This window comes from Lactuca serriola, chromosome 9, assembly GCF_051521515.1.
Source record: "Lactuca serriola cultivar US96UC23 chromosome 9, Lser_US96UC23_V15, whole genome shotgun sequence".
NCBI classification, from domain to species: Eukaryota; Viridiplantae; Streptophyta; class Magnoliopsida; order Asterales; family Asteraceae; genus Lactuca; species Lactuca serriola.
The window spans coordinates 21,220,761-21,235,892 of NC_136416.1; the positions used below are offsets into that span (position 1 = coordinate 21,220,761).

The following is a 15,132-nucleotide window of genomic DNA, read 5'->3' on the forward strand; positions in this document are numbered from 1 at the left end:
TTAACCTAGACTTCATTTGGTTTTCTTTTTTATTATAATTTGAATTTTTCAAATTTGTTTTACTTTATAGACCCGTGTAGTATATTTTTTTATAATGAAGATATGGATAGGTTGGTGCTTCAAGTAAAGGTTTGTTGATTACCTCTTTCTTTTTGTTTACATTAGTCATGGTTGCTGCTATTGGTTTGAGTGTCGTGCCATTCTTCTTTGTTGAACCTCATGCTCAATTTGCAGGTAATGGAAAGGCTACATGAGTTATGTTAGCAGCAAGTTTTGATTTGACATAAGGGAGAGATCATGGTAGTGGTAACTGGGTTGTCATGGGAATTATGGCAGCTGGCATCTTTATCTAGCAATGTAAGCATTCATTTACTAATTATATAACATAATTTAAAAGTTCTTTTTTTGTGGGCATTACATGTGACATAGTTTCTTTTTAATGTTTTAGCTTCTTTAGCATTATGATAAAATGAGTATGTTGTACATAAAAGGAGCAAATTCAAAATACAGATGTTGGGCAATTTTTATTAGTTTTAGGGGTAAACTCAAGAAATAGTAATGTACTCCATTTTTGTATATTATGGCATCCTATTTTCCTTTCGTTTTTTTCTATTGCATTACTGTATTTTCAATATCTTCTTTTTAGGACATTGTAATATGAAACATTGTAATTATAAGTTTATAACAGTTGAAATTACTTTGGAAGTTTTTATTTTCATAATGTTTGTTGGTGGATTTTATAATCTACAATGTTATTTCTTGTATTTAACCTTTGTTTTGGGGCTTAATGCAAGAAATAGCAATAAATAATTCCATTTTCATTGTTTATTATTGTACTTTCACTGTCTTTATATTTTGAAACTTTTACCCATTTATGGCACGGTACTTTCATTTTTTCTCATATTAGAACATTGTAATTTGAAAAATCCACCCACTTGGCTTGTATTTGGATGAAATTGTTATATTTGGATCGATTTTTTCGAAGTACTATGATGTAATAGGAGGAAACGAAAGTGGGATAATATAATAATAAAAAAAGTATGTTACTATTTCCTCAATTTAACCCTTTGTTTTAGGTTTTAAGTAAACATATTCATCTAATTTAAGTGAGTCAACTCACTCCTTTTCTTCTTACTTTTTGTGTTGGGTTTCATGAGCTAAGAATTAAGGTTGTGTTATTGATGACAAAATCATTTTTTGATGATCATACCTATGTTTAGCATTGTTGTTGTTGTTGTTTATTTTTATTTATTTATTTGGTTTTTTTACTAATAAACCTTCCAAGTATGTGAATAGTTGTTTTTAGTTGTGGCCTTGTGGGAATTTCCTAAAATCGTTGATTTTAATCATATTAGTTAGTGATGAAAATATCATCATTTGCACGTGGAGTGAAACAACATTGCCCATGTATGGAATTATTTGATGATCATGATTTGCACGTGGTGATTGTTTTTTTTTTTTTTAAACTCTTCAATGTAAAGCATTTGATAATTGTTCTATAAATTTGCCTAAAAATTGATACAGTGTTGGATGTTAGGTAAAATACTGAAATATTGTTGTGTAAATACATATTTAACCGTTTACATTATTGTATATATTGATTGTGTTTTTTTTCACTCGATATAAATTTATATTGTATTGTACAAACTCATAATTTTATCAAATGTCTACACACAAAACATAGATATGATATTATAACATTGTATATATTAATTTTAAATATTCATTATAAACTTACAGATAATACTTCTATTTTCGTAAATAAATAAATTTTTGACTAATCTTTTATTAGTCATTACAATTACAATTTGGATTTATCAATATTGTTTTTCTTTTTTAACCGTGGATTCCACGGGTTTAAACCTAGTATATATATATATATATATATATATATATATATATATATATATATATATATATATAGATGTTATCATTAAGTCTAGTCTATGTACTATACACCAATGTTATCATTTAGTCTAGTCTATGTAGTATACACCAATTTTACACTCCACCATCATCCATCATCTCTCATGTTTTCAGCATAAAGAAAGAGAAAGAGAGTAAAAGCCAAAGAGGGTTAAAGAGAGAGAAACAAGAGGGGAAAAAATACATGTTTACCATTGTGGAGAGGAGATCGAAGAGGTCAAGAGGGTATCGGAAGAAGAGCATGCACTATTTTTCCAGCACCATCACACGACGGAGAAAAGAGATCGAAGCGGAGAAGCCACGTCCGGCGACGAAGAAGCACTGGTCCGAAGATCGGCGAGAGAGACCGGTGTTGGAGATGCAGTTGGGCGGTGGGCGACGGTGTTATTCCGGTGAGATTTTGACGTTTCCAACGTCGAAATTTCTTGGTCTTTATTGTTTTCTTAAACTCAAATCTTTGAGTTAAGAATTTTATATCTCTTATTCGATTTTTTTTTCTTTTGTTTTATAGAGTTTAAGAGATTGTTTATTAGCTTAATTAGTTTCCTAATATCATATGGTTTCTTTTGATTTTATCAAGATTCTTTTGATTTAATCAGTGATTTTCGGAATAATTTTACGGGTTAATAACAAAATTTTGTAACTTACATTACATAATCTCAGAAGGGGTCAAATGAGCAAATAGCAAAGTCAAATGAGCAAATAGCAAAATATAATGATTATTGGACTCATTTTATAAAAAAAAACTATATATATTTCAGGTATTAGGAGGCTGAAAACCGGGGAGGCCATGGCCCCTCCCAGCCCCTATAAGCGTCCGCCACTATAGTCTATCATGAAGAGAGAGGATCAAATAGTAGCGTAAAACATGTGTATTGCCTGCCCCAAACAATTTGTGGGAGTTAGGCATGGAAATTTGACCCGACCCATTGGGAAACCCGGTTGACCCGCCCTGATCGGGGATGGGTATTCCCCGCAAAACCGAGTAACGGGTATGGGGCCGGGGATCCCCATATAGAAAAAATTGGGGATGGGGCCGGGTCCGGGTATCCTATTCCCCAACCCGCCCCGTCCCGGTTATATTATACCCATATATATATATATATATATATATATATATATATATATATATATAGGGATGTTATCAGGGTCGGAACCGAATCGAACCGACCCGAATCCGAATAAACCGAAAACCGAATAAGGGTAATTGTATGAACCGAAAACCGAACCAAATAAGCAATACGGGTTCGGTTCGTTCGGGTATTATTCGGTTCGGTTCGGTTCCGGCCCGAATAACCCAAATAACATGTACAAGATGATTAAGGTGCCGAATAACCCAAATAACATTTAGAATGTGATTATAAATATTGTATTTTGTATGACTTTTGTAGCTTATGATTTCATAACAAATATTTTAAAGAAATAAATTAAAAGATTGAGTAGTAGATTAACACATTCAAATTTCAATGAGTAACATACATAATACCATATTGAAAGATTGAGTAGAAGATTAAGATATAAATTCTTACTTGAGTTTCTTGATTTGGAACCCAATTTTCCATGACTTGAATGGAGTTTGATCACACTAGAAACTAGAAAACAAGGATGAGGAGACGATTATTTTTTCCAGACACAAGGGCCGACTTTTTTTTATCGTGAATGGACTTTGAAGTTTGAACTTTGAACTAGTGATGATCGATCAATGAGTCCAGGTTATTGCAAGTCGCAGGGGCAGCAGCCGCAATCGTCGATCAAAGAGTAATGTTGCAAGGATGAGAAAAACCTCAATCGATCAAAGAGTAATGTCGTCAACTCGTCGATTTGGTATAATAACTAATACGATACTGTCGATTTGGTGTAACGGATGATCGAATTCGATTTCGTTGATCTTTTTTTGGTGTATTACGTGAGTTTTGTTGGGTAACGATCGATAAAAAAGAAGACCGAATAAGCAATCGTGTTAGGAAAAAAATGTGACTTTTCATATGCATTTCGATCCTTTTGGACCGAATAAGCCCTTATTCGGGTAACCCGGACCGAATAAACCGAAAACCGAATAAGCCTTATATAGATACCCGAAAACCGAATCGAATTGCTTATTCGGGTCTAATTCGGTTCGGTTCGGTTCGGTTTTCGGTTCGGTTGGGTTCGGGTTTTCAGGCCAAATTTTCATCCCTACATATATACATTGATTAGTAATTTAATTATTGTTATTCGTTTAAGATTATATGTATTAGTTTATTATGGATATTAAGTATTTTAAGTAGGCCCAATTAATTGACCCAATTTCAATTTGGTAGACCACATTCCACATATACGTACAACATAAGAAATTCATTCGGCAATATTTAGTCGCTGAGCACATGTGACGGCATTGTCTTCTTGGTGATTTATACCCACAACTCCTTTCTTAGTATCGCTTCAGGTATGTCGTTCGATTATATTAGTTTCTTACAAGTTAGTGAATAAATTCGTAGACCTACCGATAAATGCATGATTTTTTTGTTTTTTGTTTTGTTTTGTTTTTTTTTTTGTATATAGACCGAACAAAATACTTAGATGTATGGGATTGTTTTTTTGTTTATACAAGACATGTTTATCTATGTTTTTTTATACTTCTCATATACGTATATGTGTTTATAGAATATTTATTCAGATTGTTTTTTTTTTGTTTTGGTCTCTAATAGATCTTAGTGACAACTTACAAAGTGTTACGATTTCTTGTTGTAGTTTTTTATGGCTAATTTAGAAAATGATAAACAACCCGCCATGACCGATGAAAATGAAGATGATAAAGAACTAGAGCTTGTAGAAAATGATACGGCCACCGAGCATACCAAAAAAAAGTTGAAATCCGTTGCGTGGAACCATTTTGATCCGATTTATGTTGATGGTGTTCGTAGATGGGCAAAGTGCAAAGGCTGCAATAAACAACTAACTGGTAGATCAAATGATGGAACAACATTTTAAAAGATCATTACAGAATATGCCCTAGGAAAAATACAAGGGACATTAGGCAACATATATTAGTTCAAGGGCAAAAAACTACAGATGGTTTATCTTATATGAGTAAATATTCATTTGATGTTGAAGTATCTAGAGAGGAACTAGCAAAGATGATTATAATTCATGATTATCCGCTCTCCATTGTTGAACATTACGGTTTTCGAAAGTATACAGAAAGTCTTCAACCTTTATTTAAGGTGCCTTGTCGTCCTACAATCAAGGATGATATAATGAAGATATACGAGAATAAAAAATGTTATATCTTGAAATGTTTTGAAGAAAACGATAGTAGGATTGCTCTCACGTCTGATATGTGGACTGTAAGTAACCAAAAGAAAGGTTATATGACAATCACGACACATTATATAGATGGCAATTGGAAGTTACAAAATCAAATTATGAGGTATTCACTCTAATTAATGTTATTATTTATATTTTATAGAATTTTGGTTTATAGGAATATGATTTCTAAGCCAGATCTCATATAGTGAATTTAATGTTAATGCCAGATTTCAAATACTTATTAGGGATGGAAATGGCGCGGATAAGGGGCGGGTTTTACCATCCTTGTCCCCATCACCGACTTCGTAACCTCGTCCCCATCCCCATCCCCAACGAATGCGGGGAATTGAATCTCATACCCTTTAGATTTTGGGCTTATCCCCGGTCCATCCCTGACTCATCCCCAACCCATCCTCAATCTACTAACATACTAGAATCAATTAACGCAAAAAACAATTTCAAGATTAATAAAATATCAAAACCAAAGGTCATAATTAGATTGTGTTTACATCATTCATAAAGTTTAACAAGCATTAAAATGGCAATTATAAGGTTTAATAAGCATCAAAAAGAAAACAAACTTATACAAAAGAAACTTCAAGTCTTTGGTTCTCTTTGTTTCTTGTGTTTAATTTGAAAAATTACTCAACATCATCATCATATGCAACCGTCTGATCAAAATCCTTTGATTCGTCTTGATTTTTACCTGAAACACATAAAAATTATAGTTAGAAAAAGTAATATTTATAAGCATGTATAATATACCAATTTATATATTTATTAAAATTTTACCTTGAATTTCCTTCCGTAACCAACTTTGGCTACACATTAACGCCCCGACTGTTTTCGATTTGAGACGGCTACGTTGTTTCATCACCTTATTCCCTCTCATGCTAAATGTTGATTCTGAAGAAACGGTAGAAATTGGAATGACTAACACATCTCTAGCAATCTTCTGTAATATAGGAAACTTGGAGCCATTGCACTTCCACCATATCAATCTCCTCATTTGGTAACAACTTCTCAGCTAAATAATCATCCAACTCAGTTTTTTAAATCCATCATCCTCAGAAAGCATAGTCTCGAAATCTAACTCCCATGTTGATTTGCTAGAAGTAGAACCCCCTCCCTCCGAGACGTTAGTTGCACTTTGTCGTTTCCAAGAAGCTCCTCATTTGGCATCATGTTTCTTTTTATACTCTTCAAACAACTCGGTAATTATGTCACGTATTTGCATAATCTCACTTCTTGCTCCTTCCCCATATAACTTTGGAAAGAAATAATTGATCAAATTTAACTTATACCTGGGATCCAAGACAATTGCTACACTTATAACATTATGTATTACATTCCAATACTTCTCAAATTTGGTTAACATAGTTGATGCCATTGACTTAATAACTTCATTATCAGATACTTTCCAACTCAACAAAGATAGTTCCATCTCACAAATTAGAGGGAAGAAAATGTTTAATGTGGGATATTTTGTACCATAAAAATTTTCTGTCACATGATAGAACAATTTCAACTTTTCACAAACCTCTGATGCCATATTCCATTCATCTTCACTAGGCAAGCAAACATAATGTTTCTCCTTTTTGCTCAAACGATTAAAAACTTCTCTATACTCCAAAGCAACACTTAACATCATATAAATGGAATTCACTACTAGAAAAACAGCATTTTACGACGCTCATTGCGCGTCGTAAAAGGTTCAGATGACGCGCAAATGCGCGTCAAGGAAGGCCCTGTCATAAAGAGAGACGACACGTATTTACGACGCTCATTTACGACGCACAATTACGACGCGCGTTTACGATACGCAATGTGTATCAAGGAAGGCCCTGTCATGAAGGAAGACGACACGTATTCGCGTGTCGTAACCTTACGACGCACGTGTTAATGACACGCAATGCGTATCAAGAAAGCCCCTGTCAAGAAAGGTCATGTCATAAATGAAGATGACACACATTTTTGCGTATCATAATTTTAAATGTTTAAAAGAAATTTTATTTATAGATTTACTAATTTTCAAATTAAATAATACATTAAAAATCTCATAATACAAAATAAAATACCATAAATAACAAAGATAATTCATTTCACTAATATGTCAAATATAAATAATTATTCCAAAAGTGAGTAAATGTTATAAAAAAATGAACTCATTTATATACAATTGCATCATCTAGCTTACTATGTGCCAATAAATCTCTGTGTGTTTACTTTTGCTTGAGTCTCATTTCCTCCAAAGCTTCTAGCCATGCCAAAATATGATATCTTGAGTCTCGTTTCAAGAACCAAAATCACCTTCAATCACCCAATTAAACTCTAATGTTGGTAGACTGAGAGTTCCAGAATCAAGTTTACATCCATCACCTTCAATCACCCAATTAAACTCTATATATTCTGTTGTTTGAAAGAAATTGGTGTTTGTAATCTATGAACAAAAAACGCAAAGACCAAGGTTAACATTTGCTATATAGAAAGCACAACTGGACATATGAATAGATAATACGCAACATAAACATTTTCATGAAAATGATATAGACCAATAAGTAAGAGTGCGGATATTGATACCTTAATTACGCCATTGGTGAACGAAATTTTAATTGGTTGATAGCAATATTTGACCTCTGAAAACAAATAAACAAAGGATGGCATCATAATTAGCTCAATGAAGTAATTCTTATACATTGTCTCTACCAAAAGATTCATCATGGAAACATTTTTGTTGGAAATAACTAAACAAAAACCTAAATGCTTTTAGGGTTTCTTTTGATCGAAGAGGATTTCACAATACGAAGAAGAAGGAGGAGAGTATCAGGCGGGGTTTTCAATTTTTTGGTATTTCATTACCCCCTTGGCAATTAAAAAGTTGAAGAACGCGTGTTGATGAAAAAAATTATAAAACGACAGTTCTACACGACACACTTTTTTATGGCAGGTGCCCTCCGTGTTTTTTTTTTGTTGGACACTAATTTTAGGGCACACATAAATGTGTGTCCTATATGCTTCATATTTTGAAAAACTGACACCAATTTTTAGGGCACACACAAATACTTGCCCTCTATCAGCGAGTGTCATTGATTGGGCGTTGTAAAAGGTTGTTTTTCTAGTAGTGATTCCACCTTGTTTTGCAATCAAGAAGTAACTCATTTTGGCAATCAACACCTGCTTGTCTAGAAAAAAGTCTAAAATCTTGTATTCTTTTAGGAGAACTTGTCCAAAATGAGATACTATTCCTAACATTTTCAATTGCACTCCCAATCACAGAAAATCCATCTTGCACAATAAGATTAATTATGTGTGTACAACATCGCATATGAAATAATCTCCCCTTCAAAGTTAGCGATGAAGTAGTAAGCGTACCTAAAAGCTTTTCAACGATGGCATCATTTGTTGAACAATTGTCAGGTGTTAATGTTGACAACTTGTTGTCAATTTTCCACTCCAAAAAGCATCTCATCATAGCTTCTGACAATGCATCAGCAGTGTGTGGAGATGACACATGTTGAAAGTTGGATTAAACAAAATATAACACTTCAAAACTTCATCTAACATTCTATATAATATAAATAAAAAATAAAATTAGAAGGGTTTGTGCTTTGATTAAAAGTGGAAAACACATATAAAGCTAGTTGAGCAAGATCCTTTTGACTTTTTTGTTTTAATAAATTATTAAAAGCTATGATAAGGGATTAACTTCTACAACATGATGTCACTTGTTTTTTCTTACATAAATCGTTATATTATAAAAATTATTGAAAATTTAATTGGTATTTTCGACTTTTTTTACATAATAATCTAACAAAAAAAACATCACAAAAATTCATTAAAATAACATTCACAATCATTACTACCATAAGTAGTTTCGGCCGATGTGGGATAATAACAGCGGAGAAGGCAACATCAGTGGGAAGTGAATCGTTGAGAATGCAGGAGCTGTGAGTGGTAGTTGGCATGCAAGTGGCTGTCGTAATGTCCGACCATGGTGGTTGTGATAACGGCGACGACAACATGGAGCTTTTTAGAAGGAAAGATGAACGGATGTGGAGGAGGAGGGTGTAGGGATTAGTAAGTTCCAAGAAGCATTCAAAAGGTCCTTGTGATTTGGAAACAAGCGAAAAGGACGAAAATGCCCCCTCTCAAACGAAGATAACTTAACGACATTAAACCCCAGGACCATCCGTGTCGGATTTGGAAACGTTAGCGACCAACGGTGTTACCCTAATGAAAGATATCATTAAGTCGCTACTTTTTGAAAAGCACAGGGTCCATTTTTGAACTTTTGTCGATAATTAATATTTTAATTTTCTACCATAATTAAATATAACAAAGATTACTATTACACCCTTAAATAAATAAATAAATAATTGATTGTTTTTAAATTTTAATTAGTCCACATTCAACCATACATCTAGGCAGTTAGAATACATAAACTTATCTCTCTCTCTCTCTCTCTCTCTCTCTCTCTCTCTCTATATATATATATATATATATATATATATATATATATATATATATATATATATATATATTAAAAGACATGTCACTTAGTAACTTTACGATGATTCGTAATTTAGCCACTTTCAAGAGTTTGTCATTTTTATTCCCTAACATTTATATATAAATGTGACTAGCCTTTTGTTCAAAAGTTTGCTATTTTTGATCCCTTAGAATTTACTGACCCCTAAAGTTTTTGTCATATTACTTTGTGGAGTTGACACTTTTGGTCGCCCGTCTTCAATATTCTCATAAAAAAACACCAAAGAAACACCGAAATACATAAACATAAAAAATATATATTCTAAACACCGCAAAGTACGGATAACCTTCTAGTTTTACTAAAAGAAATTTTTAAGGGACTCGCATCTTATTTTAATAAAAATATATCTTTAAGACCGATGAGAGTCGTCGTGGTATATGCAACATTGTATGTCATGGTGGCTATGACAAACACCAGTCCTCAGTGGCAGACCTTAGTTGGGCATTTGGGGTCCCGGGCCACTGCTCAATTTCCGGCACGCAGTGTAATTTTTTATTTTTTATTTTTTTTTTCTATTAGGTACACCCGCTTGAAGTACGAGGGACACCCCTATTAAAACAGTCTGCGTCCGCCACGGCCGGTCCTTATGTACGGGTAGTGTTGCTCTCTCTCTCTCTCTCTCTCTCTCTCTCTCTCTCTCTCTCTCTCTCTCTCTCTCTCTCTCTCTCTCTCTCTCTCTCTCTCTCCATCCACAGTAATTATAAGTTGGATACCATTTTGAATGAGGCGAACTCTAATACCATCCTAATCAAAACTAATTATTCTTGATAAAAAGTAATCATAAAAATATTAATTAAATAATAGCTAATATAAATTTTTAAATTTAACATTTATTTAAAAAAACATTACTTTAATTTTAAGTTAAAAGTATTAATTAATACATGTTTCCCTTTATATTATTTAATAATTATAAATAGATATACTTTGTCTTTAACCTATAGATTTTTTTGGATATTTGGTTGCATAACAATATTTTTATTTTTATTTATGTCTCTTGTGTTGATAAACATAATTATTAACTAGATAGGAAACCCCGCTTCGCGGGGGTTGGATTCGCCACTAAAGTCAAAAAAAACCGACAGGATGCTCAGTATATTGTTGGTGATTTGATGACCATTGTTGATATTGGTATCGAAATGTAAGTATGTTGCTATTATGGGTGACAAATATAGTTAAAAAAATTGAATTTTAATCAATTGTATAAGAATTAAAAGTCTAATCCTAAGTTACAAAAGCAATAATACAATCGGTGATCCTAAAATGACCAATTTACCTCTATTTTCCTTCCTGCCATCATCACCTCCCATCCTAGTTACAAAAAACCCTTCCTATCCTCAAATGACTAATTTACCCCTATTTCCCTTCCTGCCATCATCACTTCCCCTCCTAGTTATTGAAATGACCAAGTTCTCTCTCTGCAACTCCATGTTAAAGTAAGACAACCATCTGCCCATAGTACCTGTCAAAAATCTTATACACCTTATCAAAGAAAAAAAACTAAAGTACGTTGCCAATATCAATAAACCAAAATACGTTAATTTCATCAGCCTTTGTACAATGGTTTTCGCTTCTCAGAAAATGCATTCAACCCTTCTAACCTATCACCCGTGACCAATATCTCTTCATAGCATTCGTCTTCCAATTCCAAATCAGACCTGGTCTCCATTTCTGAACCATGGCTAATCACTCTTTTAGCCATCCGTATAGCCACAGGACCCTAAAACTGTACTTGGATTTTATGAAGAATTGAAGTTTATTAATGTAATAAAAGTGTGCATGGCCAATATGGTCCTAAAAACTACTTTCTCAACTGAAATTAAAAAAGTTTAAGCTATCATTTAACCAATTTTAAATAACCAAATCTCAAACTACAAAGTTTTAGAGTAAAATTACTTAAATACAATTATTAATTCCTTATATAAGAACTCTACAAATAAAAATCAATCTTATTTCTTTTATCTGAATATATTTGCTGAAAAATATTTCAATATCTCTCAAATGTACAACTGATGAGAGATTGACTCATAGTCTCATTGCAAATTGTTGTGATGTTGGAGCGTTAAATTCTTAGACATAAGGGTAAAATGCTCATCCACTCAACTTTGGAAAAATTGAAAAAGAAAAAGACTTTATTCATGTATGTGAAAACATTTATGTTATTGATAAAAAGTAAAATATATTGCTCATTTGGTAGCAATAGTAAAGCATGTTGGTATTCTCCAACAAAAAAATTAAAATTAAATATAGTATAAAGTCACATTAACTTACCAGAGGCTCCCTCTTTGGCGCGTGAATGAAACATTCCATGCCCTGGGATAAATAGATGCAGTTAACCTCGAGGGACGCAATATCGCCACATGTGATCCTGGCTGACACCCCACGGAATCATCATCACGGAAACAAAAATGGCGTTTTCGCTCCTCCTCTTCCTTAAGCAAACAGTTTTGCATGATTTTTTTGGAATAATTAAGATGCTAAAAACCAAAATTATTAATGCAAATTAGTGCACTTACCGGGATCCTGGAATATACAACGATTGTAAACCCTTCATAACTAACTATGTTTGTTCTTTTTGAAGTTCAAATATCTTTCTTCCTTCTTCATAGCTACTACCAAATGTTGTACATCCACTGCAGATGATCTTTCTTTTGTTAATACTTTTGATCATATCACTGCAACTAATGTAAAAGGCCGGTACCATATGCTACAAAAAGGAGCATTAATGGAATCAGTGGTTTATTAATTTTAGTTACATATTGACACTTTTGCTCTGGTAATCCATAAAGAAGATGAACCTTAAGCTTTTCCACATGGAATGCATGATTCATAATCTTTCTATGTTTTGCCCATTGATCAGCTTCAACATCTGCTAGCCCACTTAGTAGCAACTTTGTCAACGAATTTCCTCCATATAGTTTTTGAAATTGAGAATAATTTGCCAAAATCAGTCGTATTAGTGCAGGTTCTGTTACGTGCACAAAAGGTCATGGGCCCATCCATGTATATAAATTCTTTCCTTTACCTTTACCTGAATACAAATATCCAAAGGACTTAATATAGATTGTTTGAAAGATCAGATTACGCATTCTTGAACAAAACTAATATAGATCATAGCCTTTATATTCGGGATCTTACTGTTTGAGTTTCAGGTCAAACGAACAGCCTTTTTAACTATGCCTATATGATGCTTTTCAGTTTGCATATAATATGTGTATTCTAAACTCATATGGAAAATTTAAATGCAAAGGTACCACATAAAATCTATAGTTATGCTGATTGTACTTTGGTCTTTGAAATAACATCATGTATGTGACACATAGATGTGATCAGCATATAAAATTTGGAAAGACATGCTAATGGATTTCATTGGTCAAGATTTACTATTCTGCAAACTAATTATAAAATCTGAGCATTTTTAAAACTTCTATAAACATGAATGGAATTTTTGACAAAAAAATAATAATTTTCAGTTAAAACCTTTTGTAAAAAATTTTCTTTGAGAAACTCAACAAAATAAGATCTACTATCACTGCTCATGTGTATACATTACATACCATACGTCTTAGCAGAGTTATAAAGATATGGCATGACACGTGGGACGATGTCGTTGGTGAGATTTATGGGATTCAATTTGGCATCATCAGTCATCTGCACAACCAAAGGCCATTCAGTTCAACCCAAAACCTAATTTAGTTCAAAATTTAGAAGAAAATCTAAAATGGATAAATTTGCTTAATGTATAAGAAACAATAGCACAACAATGTATATAGAGGCAAAACTCAGGAAGTAGATATAAAATTTATTAGATATTTGAATCACCTTCATGGAACATATGCAACTCCACGTATTATTGATTTAGCGCCTGTTAGAGAGCTCGCCTATGAACAAACAAACTTGGGGAAATAATCTAATCTAATATACCTAATTAAAACTGGTAAGAAACTCACGTAATCAGTAGGAGTCGTTGTTTACTTTCCTTTCATCCTCATCGGGTCTGTATCCAGCATCGTACTACACAGTAAAGAGGGCAGGTCAATAACCAATTAAGTGATTAACCCAAAAATTGAAATCGACAAAGCATGGAATCATAAAATTTGAGTGCTCAACCCTACCTGAATCCCGAAACGTTCAATTTGTGAAGTTTGGATTGATAAGGGAGACGTCTGGAAACTAAAATCGAGCTATGAATGCAAAAGAAACATAAATTGATTTCAGACCCATCGATTAAAAATTAGGACCAAATTAATTTAGACAGTGAAAGCGTAATCACATGGAGAAATTTATTAAGCCCTAATAGTAAAATGGAACGAAACATTGATTATTAGACTGTAAGATTTGAAGCAGAAGTTCGGAAGTGGGGATTTTGGACTTTAATCAATCCAAAATTAAACCTGATGTGATGATGGTCGTGGGTTGCGAAGTGACACTGGTGGATTTTGAAGCAACACATATATGTGTGTCTGAGTGTTTCAGTTGTCGTCTAAGTCAAGGAGCCACCCGACTCTCCGCCTTGCTCACCTACCTGTCGCTTCTGCATCTGTCGCACAAGAAACACACGTAAGCGATGGCGGAGTGATACATCGCATCGTCAAACGACTCCGTTTGTCGGTCTTCCTCTGCACCTAAGTCGATGCCGGTACAGAAAAGCAAAAAAATTGGAGGTAGGGATGGAGAAAAGCGAAGCAATTGGAGGTGGGGATGGGTTCGTCTTAGAGATGAGCGGCGGGTACCCGCCTCATTTGGTTTGGTGAGAACCGGAACTGAACCTGAACTGAACGGACGGTTCCTATAAAGTTAGAACCGGAACCGGAACCGCTCTAGGCAGTTCTTAAATGTTTGGAACCAGTCCCGGAACCGGCGGTTCCGGTTCCGGAAGCGGGTAACCCGGTCGCATTAATTTTGTTAACTTTCTTCGTCAAAACCGCAATGTAGTTCGATCCAAATCAAATCAATTCGGGCCAAAGACAGACAAAATCGGACCAATATACTCTAAACCGGTCTAAGTAACACACATTTATATGAAATTATATATATATATATATATATATAAACCGGTTTCGGCGGTTACCCAACGGGTAGCGGTTCTGAAAAAACGAGAACCGGAACCGCTTAAGGCGGTTCCATAACTTTAGGAATCGGAACCGGAACCGCCTAAGGCGGTTCCCGTTCCAAAACCGGCAGTTCCGAGGCGGTTCCAGTTCCAAAAGCGGGTACACAGTTCCGATGCTCATCCCTAGTTCGTCTGATGTTGAAGATCGATGAATCGGTTGGGGTAAAATCGAAGAGGCAAAAATCAGACCTCACACCGGCGATTAAGAAGGGATAAAATGAAGAAGCGGAAGGTAGAGGATGTTGGAGCTAATGGCGGT

General features: G+C 34.0%; 2 protein-coding genes and 1 long non-coding RNA gene across 16 annotated transcripts; 1 reads left to right on the plus strand and 2 right to left on the minus strand.

The window, feature by feature from the left end:
* The first annotated feature begins 4,662 nt into the window (after window positions 1–4,662).
* LOC145075424 (zinc finger BED domain-containing protein DAYSLEEPER-like) lies at window positions 4,663–5,348 on the plus strand. Its single transcript, XM_079021677.1, has 2 exons — window positions 4,663–4,867; window positions 5,020–5,348. The coding sequence occupies exons 1-2, from the start codon at window positions 4,663–4,665 to the stop codon at window positions 5,346–5,348; spliced, it is 534 nt and encodes a 177-aa protein (XP_078877803.1).
* A 1,037-nt stretch (window positions 5,349–6,385) lies between these two features.
* LOC145075426 (zinc finger BED domain-containing protein RICESLEEPER 2-like) lies at window positions 6,386–6,862 on the minus strand. The gene has a single exon (XM_079021678.1). It carries the CDS (start codon window positions 6,860–6,862, stop codon window positions 6,386–6,388), a length of 477 nt encoding a protein of 158 aa, XP_078877804.1.
* A 4,073-nt stretch (window positions 6,863–10,935) lies between these two features.
* Window positions 10,936–14,526, minus strand: LOC145073176 (uncharacterized). Of its 14 annotated transcripts, none has more exons than XR_013691268.1 (10): window positions 14,155–14,526; window positions 13,876–13,944; window positions 13,711–13,774; window positions 13,583–13,625; window positions 13,318–13,411; window positions 12,559–12,791; window positions 12,277–12,467; window positions 12,032–12,128; window positions 11,362–11,480; window positions 10,936–11,222 (listed from the first exon to the last, which is right to left on the minus strand). It is a non-coding gene; the product is annotated as an uncharacterized LOC145073176 (long non-coding RNA). The 14 variants fall into 14 exon arrangements; XR_013691281.1 differs by having other exon boundaries at window positions 11,362–11,486; window positions 12,032–12,192; window positions 14,155–14,524; XR_013691280.1 differs by having other exon boundaries at window positions 11,362–12,192.
* Between the last annotated feature and the right edge of the window lie 606 nt (window positions 14,527–15,132).